Source organism: Heloderma suspectum, chromosome 1 (genome assembly GCF_057233095.1).
Source record: "Heloderma suspectum isolate Gila_16-S chromosome 1, 16-S_ref, whole genome shotgun sequence".
Classification (NCBI taxonomy): domain Eukaryota; kingdom Metazoa; phylum Chordata; class Lepidosauria; order Squamata; family Helodermatidae; genus Heloderma; species Heloderma suspectum.
Window position 1 is genome coordinate 296,273,377 of NC_139458.1, and position 14,698 is coordinate 296,288,074.

Consider the following 14,698-nt stretch of genomic DNA (forward strand, 5'->3'; position numbering starts at 1 on the left):
TAAAAGGAAAATCCTTTACTAGCAGTGATTTGACTTCTCATTCAATCTATTTTTGGCATTATATTTTTGACAGGCCAAAAAGTCAGAAGGGTGTTTTTTTATATATATGTGTCATTACTTTCCTTGATTTATTGCTCTGTCAAAAGAGAAAAAAAATGATGCAGTCAAATTAAGGTAGCAGCAAATCTCTAGCATAACCGTAACAGTGGAAAGTGATTCCCTTAAACATTGTCACTTTGGAATTTGTGAGTGAACTTTTTTGAGTGAAGTTCAATATATGGAGCTTTGCAAAACACAGTTTTGAAGATTTCCCACCACCTTCACTCTATCCAAAAGTTTGCAAATGCCCCTTTGGTGTCAGAAGCCCTATTTCTGAGTAAGGGCTTTTCTACAGGAGGCTGTTTATCTGCTGCATCTACTTTTGGTTTTGTTGAAGAATTAAGATCGGAGTACTACACAAGGACCATTTCCTTTCCTGCTTTTACACTACATAACCTCTAGGTAGCACAGTGATATAGCGGAATAGTGCAAATACACAAGAGGAGATCGCACTTTCTTTCACCATCAGAAACAATGCCCCATTTTCCCAGTTCTAAAAAAACTTGCAGAAAGTGCTGTTTACAAACATAAGTGAAACTGGAGGGTCATGACATCATCTAAAGAACCCATAAACAACTGTGAGTAGGGAATGACGAGCTCACAACAAATGCCTCATGTAGAAAAGCTCTAAAAACCCACTGAACTCTGCATAACATACTTCTAGGTAAACATGCACAGCAGTGTGCTGCATGTGGCCTGTATATTTTCAGAACTTTCCATTGTGAAATAGTAAATATTCAGTTCATTCAGGTTGGCAATAGAAGGCTAAATGATTAGGGCTGCAGTCCTGGAGCCAGTTACACACAAGTAGGTCCCATCCATTTTAATGGGACTTAACACAAGCATCATACATTGCAAGACTTTCTACAATTGCACTGATCTAGTTCTATCATGGATCTGTCATATCTTCCACCTGCCACACACAAGATCTGGCAGGGGCCGAAAGCTTCTGCTCTCTCACCCCAAAGAGAGTATGATACTCCAGCAGGCCTCTACTAGAGATGTAAAATTTCCAGAAATTTTGAAGCCATAGGAAAAAAAACTTGTTTTTTCTCCTGGATTTTTTTTCATGGAAAGTTAGGGGAACATTGAAAATAAGCAATACTGCTGTGTGTGTGGTTCTCTCTACATATCTAAAATAAATTTATTGCCTTAGGACAGCCTTATCAGATTAAAGCTTTGGTTTTTTTTTCTTTTCTCATTAAAATCCATGTGTATTTTTCCAAATGTATACATCAATTGTGTGCATCTTCAAAATGTACACATCCTTCTCCCATTGATTAAAGCATATTTGTGCACATTCTTTTCAAAAGTTCCCATTTTCTCATGTGCATTTTCAGATACATGCGTGCTGTCAGGCACAAGTTTTTTATTCTGTGAATCACACTGCAAGGTTGTAAATGTCAGGAAGGTGTGAAATGGGTAAATCCTGATCAAAAACGAACTGAAATGAATTCCTCATACATCCCTACAAATGATTCCGGCCTTCCAAATGATTCATAAAAGATAGTAAGGACCAGGACCAAGAAAGAAGAGTACAGAGTAAAAATCGTAAGAAAGCTAACACTGGTATGCTTGAAGGACAAAGCCACGATAAGGGAAATTGAGGAAAACTGCAGATACATGGAAATGAAGAGCCTGGCCTGTTCGGAGAACTCGCAACAATGCTGTTTTACACAATGAGAAAAATAATTTAAAAAGAAGGAACTTTGCTCTTATTCTTCCCTTGAACCGAGAAGCGAAACATTATGTCCGGTATTGGCGTGAAAGCCAGGAAAATGAACAGTTCTGAAGCCATTTGTATTAATTTAGTTCTGGAACCAATAACCTGGATACACTTTCATAAGATTCCATGTAATGCCAAACAGCCAACAGAAATCAATACATTAAATATATAAGCCAAACTCCACTGCACAATTCTATGGATGCCTACTCAGGGCCAAACTAAACATTCAGGTAATCATGCACAGTGGTGCTACTCATGATAGTCTTCTTTACCTTTGTGTAAGTGTATGCAGCCCCAATTCAGATCAGGGCCATGATGCTCGGTGTGTGTGTGTGCGTGTGTGTGAAACCTCCCTCCTCCCATTTTCCTCCTGAAATGCCCTCTGGGGGTGGGGGGGTTAAAAGAAGAAAAAAAAGCCTCAATTGGGGCTGTTTGCATGACACAACAGCCCACTGTGTGTTATTTAACCCATGGTGAGGCAGTGGCACTTGCAGGGTGTGTGCAGTGGCCATTTTGAATAAGCAACCCCCTTATTGCTTATTAAGGGGGTTGTCATGTTGTGTGCATCTGGCAAGCATATGCGTGGGTTGAACAACCCTTGCATAACCCATGGTCTGTTTTAGGGTTTTGCGAGGATTAAGCAACCTGGGTTCACCCAACACGACAACCCCCAAGGGGGGTTGGATATGCAACGGCGTCTGCGGGCACTGAGGGTCATTTTAGGTTAAAAAACTCACAACAAGCCATGGCATGTCGTCTGAACCCAGTCATTAATTCCAATGGAACTTACTCAGAAGTAAGTGTGTACAGAACTGAAACCTGAATTTCTTACCTTTGGGGCCTTTCACCCCAATTTCACCAGGAGGGCCCTTTAGGCCAGGCAGACCTCGAGATCCAAGCTGCCCTGGGAAGCCGTTTTCTCCAGGAGGTCCAGGTGTACCTGGTGGTCCAGGACGGCCAGGGAGGCCTGGAGCACCAAATTCCGGCCTCCGAAGGCTGGCAGCCAATTGAGCTAGTTGTTCTGTTCAATAAAAACAATGAAGAAATGATGAAGAGCCAGAAATTAAGTTGACTCTAAATTATTTCATTGAAAAGCAATTCATTTGGGTTTTTAAAAAGCATATCGCCTGTTTCTTGCCCCCAGCAACTGCCAACACATTTTCAAACTCATCTTTGCAGCCATTAGAACTGGATATCTATTGTATTTGTTTAATTAAAAATAGGGTTTGTATGATTCTGATGAGACCCAGTGGACTGCACAGACGTGCCAAAGACTGGGTTGTTATGCTACCATCCCCTAGTTTAGATATTTCCTGGAAATATCTAAGCTAGGCGATTTCCATGACAGCAGTTAGCATGCATTTGTCACAGATGCCCACAGGTGAAAGGGATACAATATTCAAGTGTAAGAGAACAGCATTACTTCTTGTGCAATTTTTTTTTCCAATTTCACTTTTAAAACATTCTGTGAGGATGTAATGGTTGCACACTGGCATTTATCAAAGATACACATTTTGCTTGGGATAATGTTGAGACAAGTACAGATTATTCCAATACATTTTCTCCCTTCCTTCACCAGTTTAAGTGCCTGCAAATACATCCCTTCAAGTGCTGTATCCCCAAACCACATTCAACCCCAGTACAATTGGTCTTGCACAATTTATCATTCCAGAGTCCCCTTTCTTTAGGAACATAGGAAGTTACCTTAAACTGTCAGACCATTAGAACATAACAAGAACCGTGCTGGAACAGGCTAAAGGCTTATCTAGTCCAGCTTTCTGTTCCCACAGTGGCAACACAGCAGGACATAAATGATATGGCACCCCCCTGCCACCCACTCCCATTTGAGTTCTCTAGCAACTGGTCTATATAAGCATACTGCTTCCAATACTGGAGATAATAATACATAATCACCATGAATAGTAGCTATTGATAGCTTTATCCTCCATGAATTTGTTTAATCCCCTTTAAAAACTATCCAAGTTGGTGACCATCACTACATCTTGTGGTAGCGAATTTCATAGTTTGACTATGTGCTATGTGAAAAAGTACTTCCTTTTATCTGTCCTGAATCTCCCACCACTCAGCTTCACTGGGTTCTAGTACTGAGAGAGAGAAAGTTCTCCCTATCCACTTTCTCCATGCCATGCATAATTTTACACACCTTTATCATGTCCCCCCGCCTGCCCCATTTATTTGCTTTCTGCATCTTTTCCAGCTCTATAATATCCTTTTTGGAGGTACGGCAATCACAACTGTAAACACTATTTCAAGAGCAGTCACACCGCAGTTTTGTATAAAGACAGTATGATATTGGCCATTTTATTTTTTATTCCTTTCCTAATGATGCCCAACATGGAATTTGTCTTATTTGCAGCAGCCATACAATGGGTTCTCATTTTCATCAAGCTATTCACTACGATCTCAATATCTCTTTCTTGGTCAGTCACCACCAGCTCAGACCCCATAAGCATACATGTGAAGTTAAGATTTTTTTTTGCTCCAGTGTACATCACTTTACACTTACTTACACGTTTGCCATTTTAATGCCCATTCCTCCAGTTTGGAGAGATCATTTTGGAGCGCTTCACAATCCCTTTTTGTTTTAGTTACCTTCAATAATGTGATGTCATCAACAAACATGCCCAGCTCACTTCTCACCCCTAACTGCAGATTGTTTATGAACCCATTAAAAAGCATTGATCCATCTACCACATTACTGTTTGCACAGACTGGCATTAGCTCTCCAGAGTTTCCAGCAGGAGTCTTCCCCAGCTGTAACAGCCAATGCCAGGGATTTACCTTGGAACCTTCTGCATGCAAAACAGGTGATGTACCCCTATGCTATGGTCTTTCCCTTTAGGAGCACTTTATACTGATAAAGGGAGAAAGAAACATTTATCTTGATAGTGAAGGTAAATCTGAAGTGGAAAGTAATGTTGTACCCTGTTCGGGAGTTTAAAATATAGTAGTTGCACTGAGAAGATCTCAAATTAAATCAGAGGGCAATAAAGCCTCTTAAACCCCTGAAATACAACAGTGTGACATCCCAGAGGATCTCAGCAGCAAACACCAGTAGGGTGTGTGTGTGTGTGTGTGTGTGTGTGTGTGTATGGTGTGTACGTGTATCCAACACAGTAACTCTCAAACCAGAAATATACTACAGTATACAGCAAGAATAAAGTCAATGCTAGTAAAATGTCCAGATGTATTAATAAGTGAAAGAACACCGTTCTCATTAGCTGCCCATCATCTATACTGTAGCATAGCCTTCTCCAACCTGGCGCCCTCCAAATTCCTGACCACTGGCTATGCTGGCTGGGCTGATGGGAGCTGAAGTCCAAAACGTCTAGGAACATGGGAAGCTGCCTTATCCCGAGTCAGGCCCTTGGTCTATCAAGCCCAGTATGGTCAAGACTGACTGGCAGCAGCTCTCCAGGGTTCCGGGCAGGGTTTTTTCCACCATACCTGGAGATGCCGGGGACCGAAGCTGGAACCTTCTGTGTGCACAGCAGGTGCTCCACTACTGAGCGATGATCCCACCCTGTGGGACACCAGGATGGGGAAGGCTACTTCAGCATGTTTTATCCTATGTTAAAGTCAGCTATTCTGGGGCTGAGCCCTACCACTGTCTATGAATTTCTGTATTTGACAAAACCATACTTTGAACATAAGGATTTACAAGCTTATTCTAGACCTTTACAAAAGTGCAACATTCAGTAAAAAATGTTTTGCACAAATTATCTGTGATCAATAACTATTGTGATCATTTTGGACTACAACTCCCAGCATTCCTGACCATGGCCATGCTAGCTAGGGCATATGAGAGTTGAAGTCCAAAACATCTGGAGGACAACGGTTTGGGGACAGCTGGCCTACTTGTCACAAGAGAGAAATACCACAGAGAGTACAGGTGACTCTTCCTCCCATATTGGGAGCTTTGCTTTCCACTGGGTGCTGTGCCCAAAAGTCTGGGCCAAAAACTACTCACAAGGGTTTCTTTCCTGCAAAACAGGAAAGCTGTTATTGATCCATTGTTTGGAATCAATCTCTTTCTGAAAGGAAAATTCTAGTAAGGACAACAACAGCAAAGTCCAAAGTTTCTCAATTCAATTTTGGGCGAAATTTTAAGAAAATAACACAAGTTTTGACTTGAACAAAGAGCAGACAATATATGCACAGTTAACTTTCTAAATGCAAATGAATTTGTGGCCTTCAAGCGGCCCATGCAACATTCAGTATTCTTGTTTTTTAAAAGGGAAAACTCACATACAAACTTGCAAAATATAAATGTGTAAAAATTTACCTTGCATTACCCTCATGCAAACCTGCTTAATATGTGCATCAGTTGGCTCTCTGCCCTGAAACAAATAGCATATTAAAGATTTTTGATCAGCCTTCAGTCACATTATGAGGGTATTGCAGATGAGAATGTGTATGATGATCAAGGGTTGAACAGGAAGCCAGGAAAGGAGGTGAAGGCCGGGCAAGCATTCACATGCTCAGACATGCAATTCCGAAACACCTCCTCTCTGTGTTTCCTAGCACTATACTTCAAAAAGGCAGCCACAGACATGATGGGGGGAGGAAGCAGCCACTCAGGAGACATGGGGTGGGGGTGAAAGGAAGCACGAGAAAACAGCCAAGGGGTGGAATGTCGGGGTGAGCACCACTTCGGACACTGCCGTCTTGGGTTCTTTCAAGTATGTTTAACACAAATACTCCAAAGACTCCGAAGTGGCAATGGGCAGTAGGCTTAGTGGGACCAGCTGCTAGGAATGACCCTGAAACAACCAGAAATGAGCAGAAATGCTAGTTTCACAGAAGGGAACTCCACTAACCTGCCCCAGTCTGGAAATGAGATTTCTCTAATTTCTGGGGTTGTTTCAGGAACTGCTACTTCCTGTTCCACTGGTGCAACAGAACTGGTGGAAGCACAGTGGCTGCGCAGGATACTGCCCCATGACAATAACCAAGCTGGCACCATGATCTTCAGTGTTGCTACCAGTAGCTTTTGCAGGTAAAACCAAAACCTGCTAGATTTATATAGAATCTGGACAGGGAGAAAGGATTCCCTACCCTGTACTGGCAATCCCAATACATACTTAAATCATTATACAGGCTGTAATGTATGAGTTTGGCTTTTGTAATAATCTTTAATTACCTCTTTGGATTTGCTTGTTGTTTATAGGACACATTTAGAAGGAAGTGGACATGCAGAACATAGACACTCCAGCAGCCACTGAGATAGCAGCTCACGGGGTTACATGGAAGGGTCACATGGCCAGTACAAGCATTTCATGAACATTGGGTCCTGACTTAAGTCTGGTAATGACACACAGCCAGTTGAACCCTGTCAAAGTTTCAAAGCTTGGCAGGGAGAGGGCTGGTCCACGGTCTCTTGCATGGGATGCAGAAGGCTCCTGGAGGAGGGGTCTGTACTACATCAAGGATTGGGAACAGGAAGCAGAAAGTTGGCTTTGGGCAAAACAGGATGTCTCAGCCTCACTTGCCTTTCATAAGGTGCTGCTTTAGCTACAACAGCATAGACATTCAGCTAAAGCAGCTCTGTAGGATCAAGCTGTAAGCATCCTGCAAACAGGATAATGTCAAGAACATTACACCCCACAGCAAAGATATCAGATTTTATTGTTGGGTGGGCACAGTGGTAGCACAGGAAGCATCAGAGGTATCCTTCCAGCTGTAGTTTCAGTTCTAATATGATCATAAACCCTGCCATGACAAAAAACGTGTGTAAAAAGGAACTATTACTTACAGCTGGACCCTGGCTGCCAGGCAGACCTGGAGATCCTTGTTCACCTTGCAAACCACGTGGCCCAGGTGGCCCCCGTAATCCTTCTATCCCAGGCAAACCACGGCTTCCTTCAGGCCCACGTGACCCAGGTTCACCTGGATTCCCAACCTAAAAAAATGTCAAGAAGTGAGCACATTACTCTTTTTTGCAGGACAAGCTACTTTTGCACATTGTCCCATGTATCCAACTAGAATAACACTCTTCTGCATACAATATATTTGGGTTTCCACTTCATTTACTATGCAATTCATCGTGGAGAACTATGATTCGACATTTGCAGCCTTGCACCTTACTGAGTCCCCTTCATGGATCACTGCCTTGTTGTGGCGAAGGGGCTTGCGTAACTCAGTGAAGCCATAAGCTATGCCGTGCAGGGCCACCCAAGACGGACAGGTCATGGCAGAGAGTTCTGACAAAATGTGGTCCACTGGAGAAGGAAATGGCAACCCACTCCAGTATTCTTGCCAAGAAAACCCCATGGAACGTATCACAAGGCTAAAAGATATGACGCCAGAAGATGAGCCCCTCAGGTCGGAAGGTGTCCAATATGCTACTGGGGAAGAGCAGAGGGTATTTCCAAGTAGCACCAGAAAGAGTGAAGCGGCTGGGCCAAACCCGAAAGGACACTCAGCTGTGGATGTGTCTGGTGGTGAAAAGAAAATCCGATGCTGTAAAGAACAATATTGTTTAGGAACCTGGAATGTCAGATCAATGAATCAAGGTAAGCTGGAGGTGGTCAAACATGAGATGGCAAGATTGAACATCAACATCTTGGGAATCAGCGAACTAAAATGGACAGGCATGGGCGAATTTAATTCAGGTGACTATCATATCTACTATTGTGGGCAAGAATCCCTTAGAAGAAATGGAGTAGCACTCATAGTCAACAAAAGGGTGGGAAAAGCAGTACTGGGGTACAATCTTAAAAACGATAGAATGATCTCAGTACGAATCCAAGGCAAACCATTCAACATCACAGTAATTCAAGTCTATGCCCCAACCACTGAGGCCGAAGAAGCTGAGGTTGATCGGTTCTATGAAGACCTACAACACCTTCTAGAACTAACACCAAAAAAAGATGTCCTCTTCATCATAGGGGATTGGAATGCTAAAGTAGGAAGTCAAGAAATCACCGGGATAACAGGCAGGCATGGCCTTGGTGTACAAAATGAAGCAGGACAAAAGCTAATAGAGTTTTGCCAAGAGAACATGCTGATCATAGCAAACACTCTTTTCCAACAGCACAAGAGGCGACTCTACACATGGACGTCACCAGATGGTCAATATCGAAATCAGATTGATTATGTCCTTTGCAGCCAAAGATGGAGAAGCTCCATACAGTCAGTAAAAACAAGACCTGGAGCTGACTGTGGCTCAGATCATGAGCTGCTTCTTGCAAAATTTCGGCTTAAATTGAAGAACGTCGGGAAAACCACTAAACCATTCATGTATGACCTAAATCATATCCCTGATGAATATACAGTGGAGGTGAGGAATAGATTTCAGGGATTAGACCTGATAGACAGAGTGCCTAAGGAACTATGGACGGAGGTCCGTAACATTGTTCAGGAGGCAGCAACGAAATCCGTCCCAAAGAAAAAGAAATGCAAGAAAGCCAAGTGGCTGTCTGATGAGGCTTTACAAGTAGCTGAGGAAAGAAGGGAAGCGAAAAGCAAGGGAGAAAGGGGAAGATATAGCCAACTGAATGCAGAGTTCCAGAGAATAGCAAGGAGAGACAAGAAGACCTTCTTAAATGAACAATGCAAAGAAATCGAGGAAAACAACAGAATGGGAAAGACTAGAGATCTCTTCAAGAAAATTGGAGATCTCAAGGGAACGTTTTGTGCAAAGACGGGCATGATAAAGGACAAAAAAGGCAGGGACCTAACAGAAGCAGATGAGATTAAGAAGAGGTGGCAAGAATACACAGAAGAACTATACAGGAAAGATCTGAATGTCCCTGATAGCCATGATAGTGCGGTCACTGAACTTGAGCCGGACATCCTCGAGAGTGAAGTCAAGTGGGCCTTAGGAAGCATTAGTAACAACAAAGCTAGCGGAGATGACAGTATTCCAGCCGAGCTATTTAAAATCCTAAAAGATGATGCTGTTAAAGTGCTGCATTCAATATGCCAACAAATCTGGAACACTCAACAGTGGCCACAAGACTGGAAAAGGTCAGTTTACATTCCAATTCCAAAGAAGGGCAACGCCAAAGAGTGTTCAAACTACCGCACAATTGCGCTCATTTCACATGCCAGCAAGGTGATGCTCAAAATCCTACAAGCTAGGCTTCAGCAGTATGCGAACCGAGAACTGCCGGAAGTACAAGCTGGGTTTCGAAGAGGCAGAGGAACTAGAGATCAAATTGCCAACATTCGCTGCATCATGGAGAAAGCAAGAGAATTCCAGAAAAACGTCTATTTCTGCTTCATTGACTACGCTAAAGCCTTTGATTGTGTGGATCACAACAAACTGTGGCAAATTCTTAAAGTGATGGGAGTACCAGACCACCTTACCTGTCTCCTGAGAAACCTGTATGAGGGTCAAGAAGCAACAGTAAGAACCAGACATGGAACAACCGATTGGTTCCAAATTGGGAAAGGAGTACGACAAGGCTGCATATTGTCACCCTGCTTATTTAACTTATATGCAGAGTACATCATGAGAAATGCCGGGTTGGATGAATCAGAGGTCGGAATTAAGATTGCCGGGAGAATTATCAACAACCTCCGATATGCAGACGATACCACCCTAATGGCAGAAAGCGAAGAGGATCTAAAGAGCCTCTTGTTGAGGGTAAAAGAGGAGAGTGCAAAAGCTGGTTTGAAACTCAACATTAAAAAAACGAAGATCATGGCATCTGGCCCCATCACTTCCTGGCATATAGAAGGGGAAGAAATGGAAGCAGTGACAGATTTTACTTTCTTGGGCTCCAAGATGACTGCAGACGGTGACTGTAGCCATGAAATTAAAAGACGCTTGCTCCTTGGGAGGAAAGCTATGGCCAACCTAGACAGCATAGTAAGAAGCAGAGACATCACCTTGCCGACAAAGGTCCATCTAATCAAAGCTATGGTTTTCCCAGTAGTAATGTATGGCTGTGAGAGCTGGACTATAAGGAAGGCTGAGCACCGAAGAATTGATGCTTTCGAACTGTGGTGCTGGAGAAGACTCTTACGAGTCCCCTGGACTGCAAGGAGGTCAAATCAGTCCATCCTAAAGGAAATCAACCCTGAGTGCTCATTGGAAGGACAGATAATGAAGCTGAAGCTCCAGTATTTTGGCCACCTAATGTGAAGAGAAAACTCCCTGGAAAAGACCCTGATACTGGGAAAGATTGAAGGCAAAAGGAGAAGGGGACGGCAGAGGATGAGATGGCTAGATAGCATCACGGATGCAATGAATATGAACTTGAGCACGCTCCGGGAGAGAGCACAGGACAGGAAGGCCTGGCGTGCTATGGTCCATGGGGTCACGAAGAGTCGGACACGACTGAACGACTGAACAACAACAACAACCTTACTGAGTAATAACATGCTACTTGGAAAATGGAAAGGGTGTTCAGTAAGTGACAGTGCAATCCTATACATATCTACTCAGTTCTGAGAAGTTCTCAGACATAAGCTCCCAGCAGTGGCAGCTCCAGGCTTTTGAGGGCTCTTGGGCAAGGCACACTCAAAGCACTCCCTCCCTCAGTGACTCTACCTGCTCACTGCCATTGTCACCAGCTATTATTGTGCCTCCTCCGCTTTCTCATCGTTGCTACCCCTTGCTTGCTTGACAGGCAGACAGCCCAGAAGCAAGCAGGCAGGGGCATCTCCTGCTCCTCCTTACCACCACCACCATTGTCTGGGCCAGAGCGAGAGGCAGGGGAACAAGCAGGCTGCAATGGATGAGTAAGTCTAGGAGGCTCTCGGCAGTGGGCCTTGCTGGGGTCTGAGTCCTTGGCAGATGCCCGGCCATGCCTACCCTTGACACCGGCCCTGGCTCCCAGGTCAATAGGTATAGGATTGGAGGCAGAAGGTGGTGATATGCCTCGTTCCAATATGGCTGCTATGACACCACAGCATTCCAAATGGGTTCTGATCTCAGGGCCTGGCTAGAACTTCTACTGGAGAGGAGAGGAGGGCACATTAATAGCACTTCCAAAGCCTCATGTAAGGCTGTAGATTTGGGGTTCCCTTTATTTTGGCTTTTTATTCTAGGGGGACCACGTTTATGCATCACAGTAAGTAAACAGATAGGGAAGAGGTTGCTGCATAGCAAGAGCCATTTGTTTCCCTTGTTCCCACAGGCACTTCCACACTGATACATTACTTAAGCAATATGAATCCCTGAAGCAATTCTAAACTTTTGCCTTTGCACAAATCCTATGAATATATTAAATATTTAAAAACAGCTTAGCTACCACGAAGGCCACACACCATGAGAGCTTTTAAGCTCCCCATTTTTGTATTCTATAAATATAACCGCAGAGGAAATAAATATTAGATAAGCTAGAAATTGGTAATACAAGCATTTGCCAACTGCTGCTTTGAAACCACTGAGGGGAAAAACCTAACCTCAACTATTCCTTTTCTCAAAGAAACAGGAAACTATGATGCCAATGTTACTAGTTCATTTCATCCCCGGATCTTTTATATTTATTTTTTGGAAATATTAAGGGTTTGAAATCGAAGAAGTTGACAATGAACTTTCATTTGCAAGGCTCCCTAGTATCCTACATCTTTCTTCTGAAACTGTATTTCCTGCATTATATGGGACCCCGCCAGCATATTATGGGCTGTCAGATTTCTTTTCTGGAGGCTGTTCTGTGCTATTTACACAATTATTTTGAAATGCAACTGTTAAAACTAGATGCATTTATGTTCAATGTCTACGTAGCCCATCATTATGTAAAGGTGATCCACAATTTCAGAATAATCCACAATTTATCAATAGCTTTATTTACCAGGACATCTGGCATTGTGTATAAAATGAAAAGCTTACGAGGCATAATTCAAAATTTCTGCACATATGAAATTTTAATTCAGTGCTCACTTATGCAACTTATTTTCATCAGGGTAATTTTTGATAATTTGCTGTGATTATAAGATTCAGTTCTAAGCAGAATATAGAACGCATTCAACAAGGAGTAGGGTGGTAGAAACTGAAGAATGAGAGAAAGCACAAAGTATACTCCCACATACACCCCAGATACCCATGCATGTTGCAACACTCATCTGGTCCCTATTGGCCTGTATAGGTGTATTGGTAGAGGCTCCAGACTTCAAGCCTCTTAGGGGTTTTCTCAAAGAAAGAGAGACATAAACCTGGTTTACACATCATGGCAGCAATTCCTGGACTGAACCCAGGAATTTCCAGGGACGAGTGAAGCAACAAGTGTGCTGTCTCCCATGTGCTCATCATTTCTGCTTTCATGTAACAACCCAGGAATACCGCATTTCTGGGTTGTTTTGTGATGTGTGAACCCTGAACACTAGTTTGTCTATGGGTTAAACAACTCAGAATTAACTCAACAATTGCCCATGGTTTGTTATTTGGTTGATCTGGGCTGTTTAACCCATAAACAACCCAGAATTTCCGAGTTCGCACGTCACAAAACAACCCTGGAATGGAAGTGTTCCCAGGTTATTTAAAAATGGAAATGGCTCATGAACAACTCATGCAGTCTGCTCGCCCCCAAAATTCCTGGGTTAAACAACTCAAGAATTGCTATTGTGACATACGAACCAGGTCACAGATAAGCAGAGATTCTAGGCAAGGTGCCTGCAAGCTTAGATGTATTGTTCATATGGGCTTATTAAGTGACATTATCATGGAGGAATATAAGACCAGTTCCAAACTGGCCATATTTATATCCTAATAGAGAGCCATCACCCGACTGGTGGTACAACTTTGCTCTGTGTTGCCTGTGTCAACACAAAGTAACAATTTTTTGTTGTTCATTGCAACATTGAGTTAACAGAAAAGTTCCATCTCTGAAAAATGGTCAGAGAAGTCTTCCTCAAACAGCCAATTTTGCTGAATTACTGGGGCCCATTTTGCTGATGTAGCCTTCAGTTGTCAAACTTTTTCAATTATGCCACCCTTGGTATTTCATTAATATGGCAACATGATATGGATTCTACTCCATACTCTAGAGCTCTGCTGAACTTGATGGATGTGTGTGATGCAGATTGGGATGTGTGTTCCTATCAAGAGGTGGGGTGAATTGTTGCGGGCAACAAAGCATGACTAGAGCACTGAATTATGTACACAGAACAAAAGAAAGCACCTTAGAAACAGTTATACATATAAATAAATTGATGCACAGTGAGGTGCGTGAAATAAATATAGAGGTAGTGACTGGAGGATGCAACAAACTCAGTAGTGAGGAAGTATATGATGAAGTCAAATTCAAGAAATAACTAAAAACACATTGTATGTAACCTCAGATGTTCAATAAGGAGGCCATGTTCAATAGGAGGCCAAGCTGAATTGGGCCCACTGATTCTTTGTTCTTTCTTAAAATAACTACTATACCATGCAGGGATACCTGTTTTTAGTTTTCTGTGCCAGTGTAGCCCTTCTAATCTTTGTGGTCCACAGCAACCCTTAGCTAAGCCCCTTTTTCCTTTCTAAGCTGTCAAACACACACCAGCCATGTTTAAACAATCATAAGCCAAAACATGGACAAGCCTCATTCCCCCCCCACACACACACACACGCAGTTACTTTGCTCCTCCCTTTGTGTGAGAGAACAAGCCAGGAAATCTTCTGTTAACTATACTTTCCCATTATGTCTGAACCAGGAAACTATGATCAATGACTTCCAAACAAGCCAGGATATTAAGCCAACTTTAACCTGGGTTTTTGGAAGTCAATAACCATGGTTTCCCACTCCAGATGCTATTAAGCCAAGATATGATTGTCTTGGCTTAACACAGCCACTGACAATCCATATCTCTGCATGTATGAAAGCTATGAAGCTGCATGTGCGTGCGTGTGTGTGTGAAAGAAAAGGAACTTGAGATACTGAGGGATCAAACTACATGTTACTTTAAAAGCATAGC

The 14,698-nt window shown here is 42.8% G+C and overlaps 1 protein-coding gene across 1 annotated transcript in view; it reads right to left on the reverse strand.

The window, feature by feature from the left end:
* The window catches only part of COL9A1 (collagen type IX alpha 1 chain), a 116,733-nt gene that overhangs the window by 7,638 nt on the left and 94,397 nt on the right, over positions 1-14,698 (reverse strand). The window contains exons 34-36 of the mRNA XM_084813598.1: positions 7,602-7,748; positions 6,132-6,186; positions 2,658-2,846 (exon numbers count right to left, since the gene is read on the reverse strand). Of these exons, the coding sequence (XP_084669724.1) occupies positions 2,658-2,846; positions 6,132-6,186; positions 7,602-7,748 (391 nt within the window). The remainder of the gene's footprint in view (positions 1-2,657; positions 2,847-6,131; positions 6,187-7,601; positions 7,749-14,698) is intronic.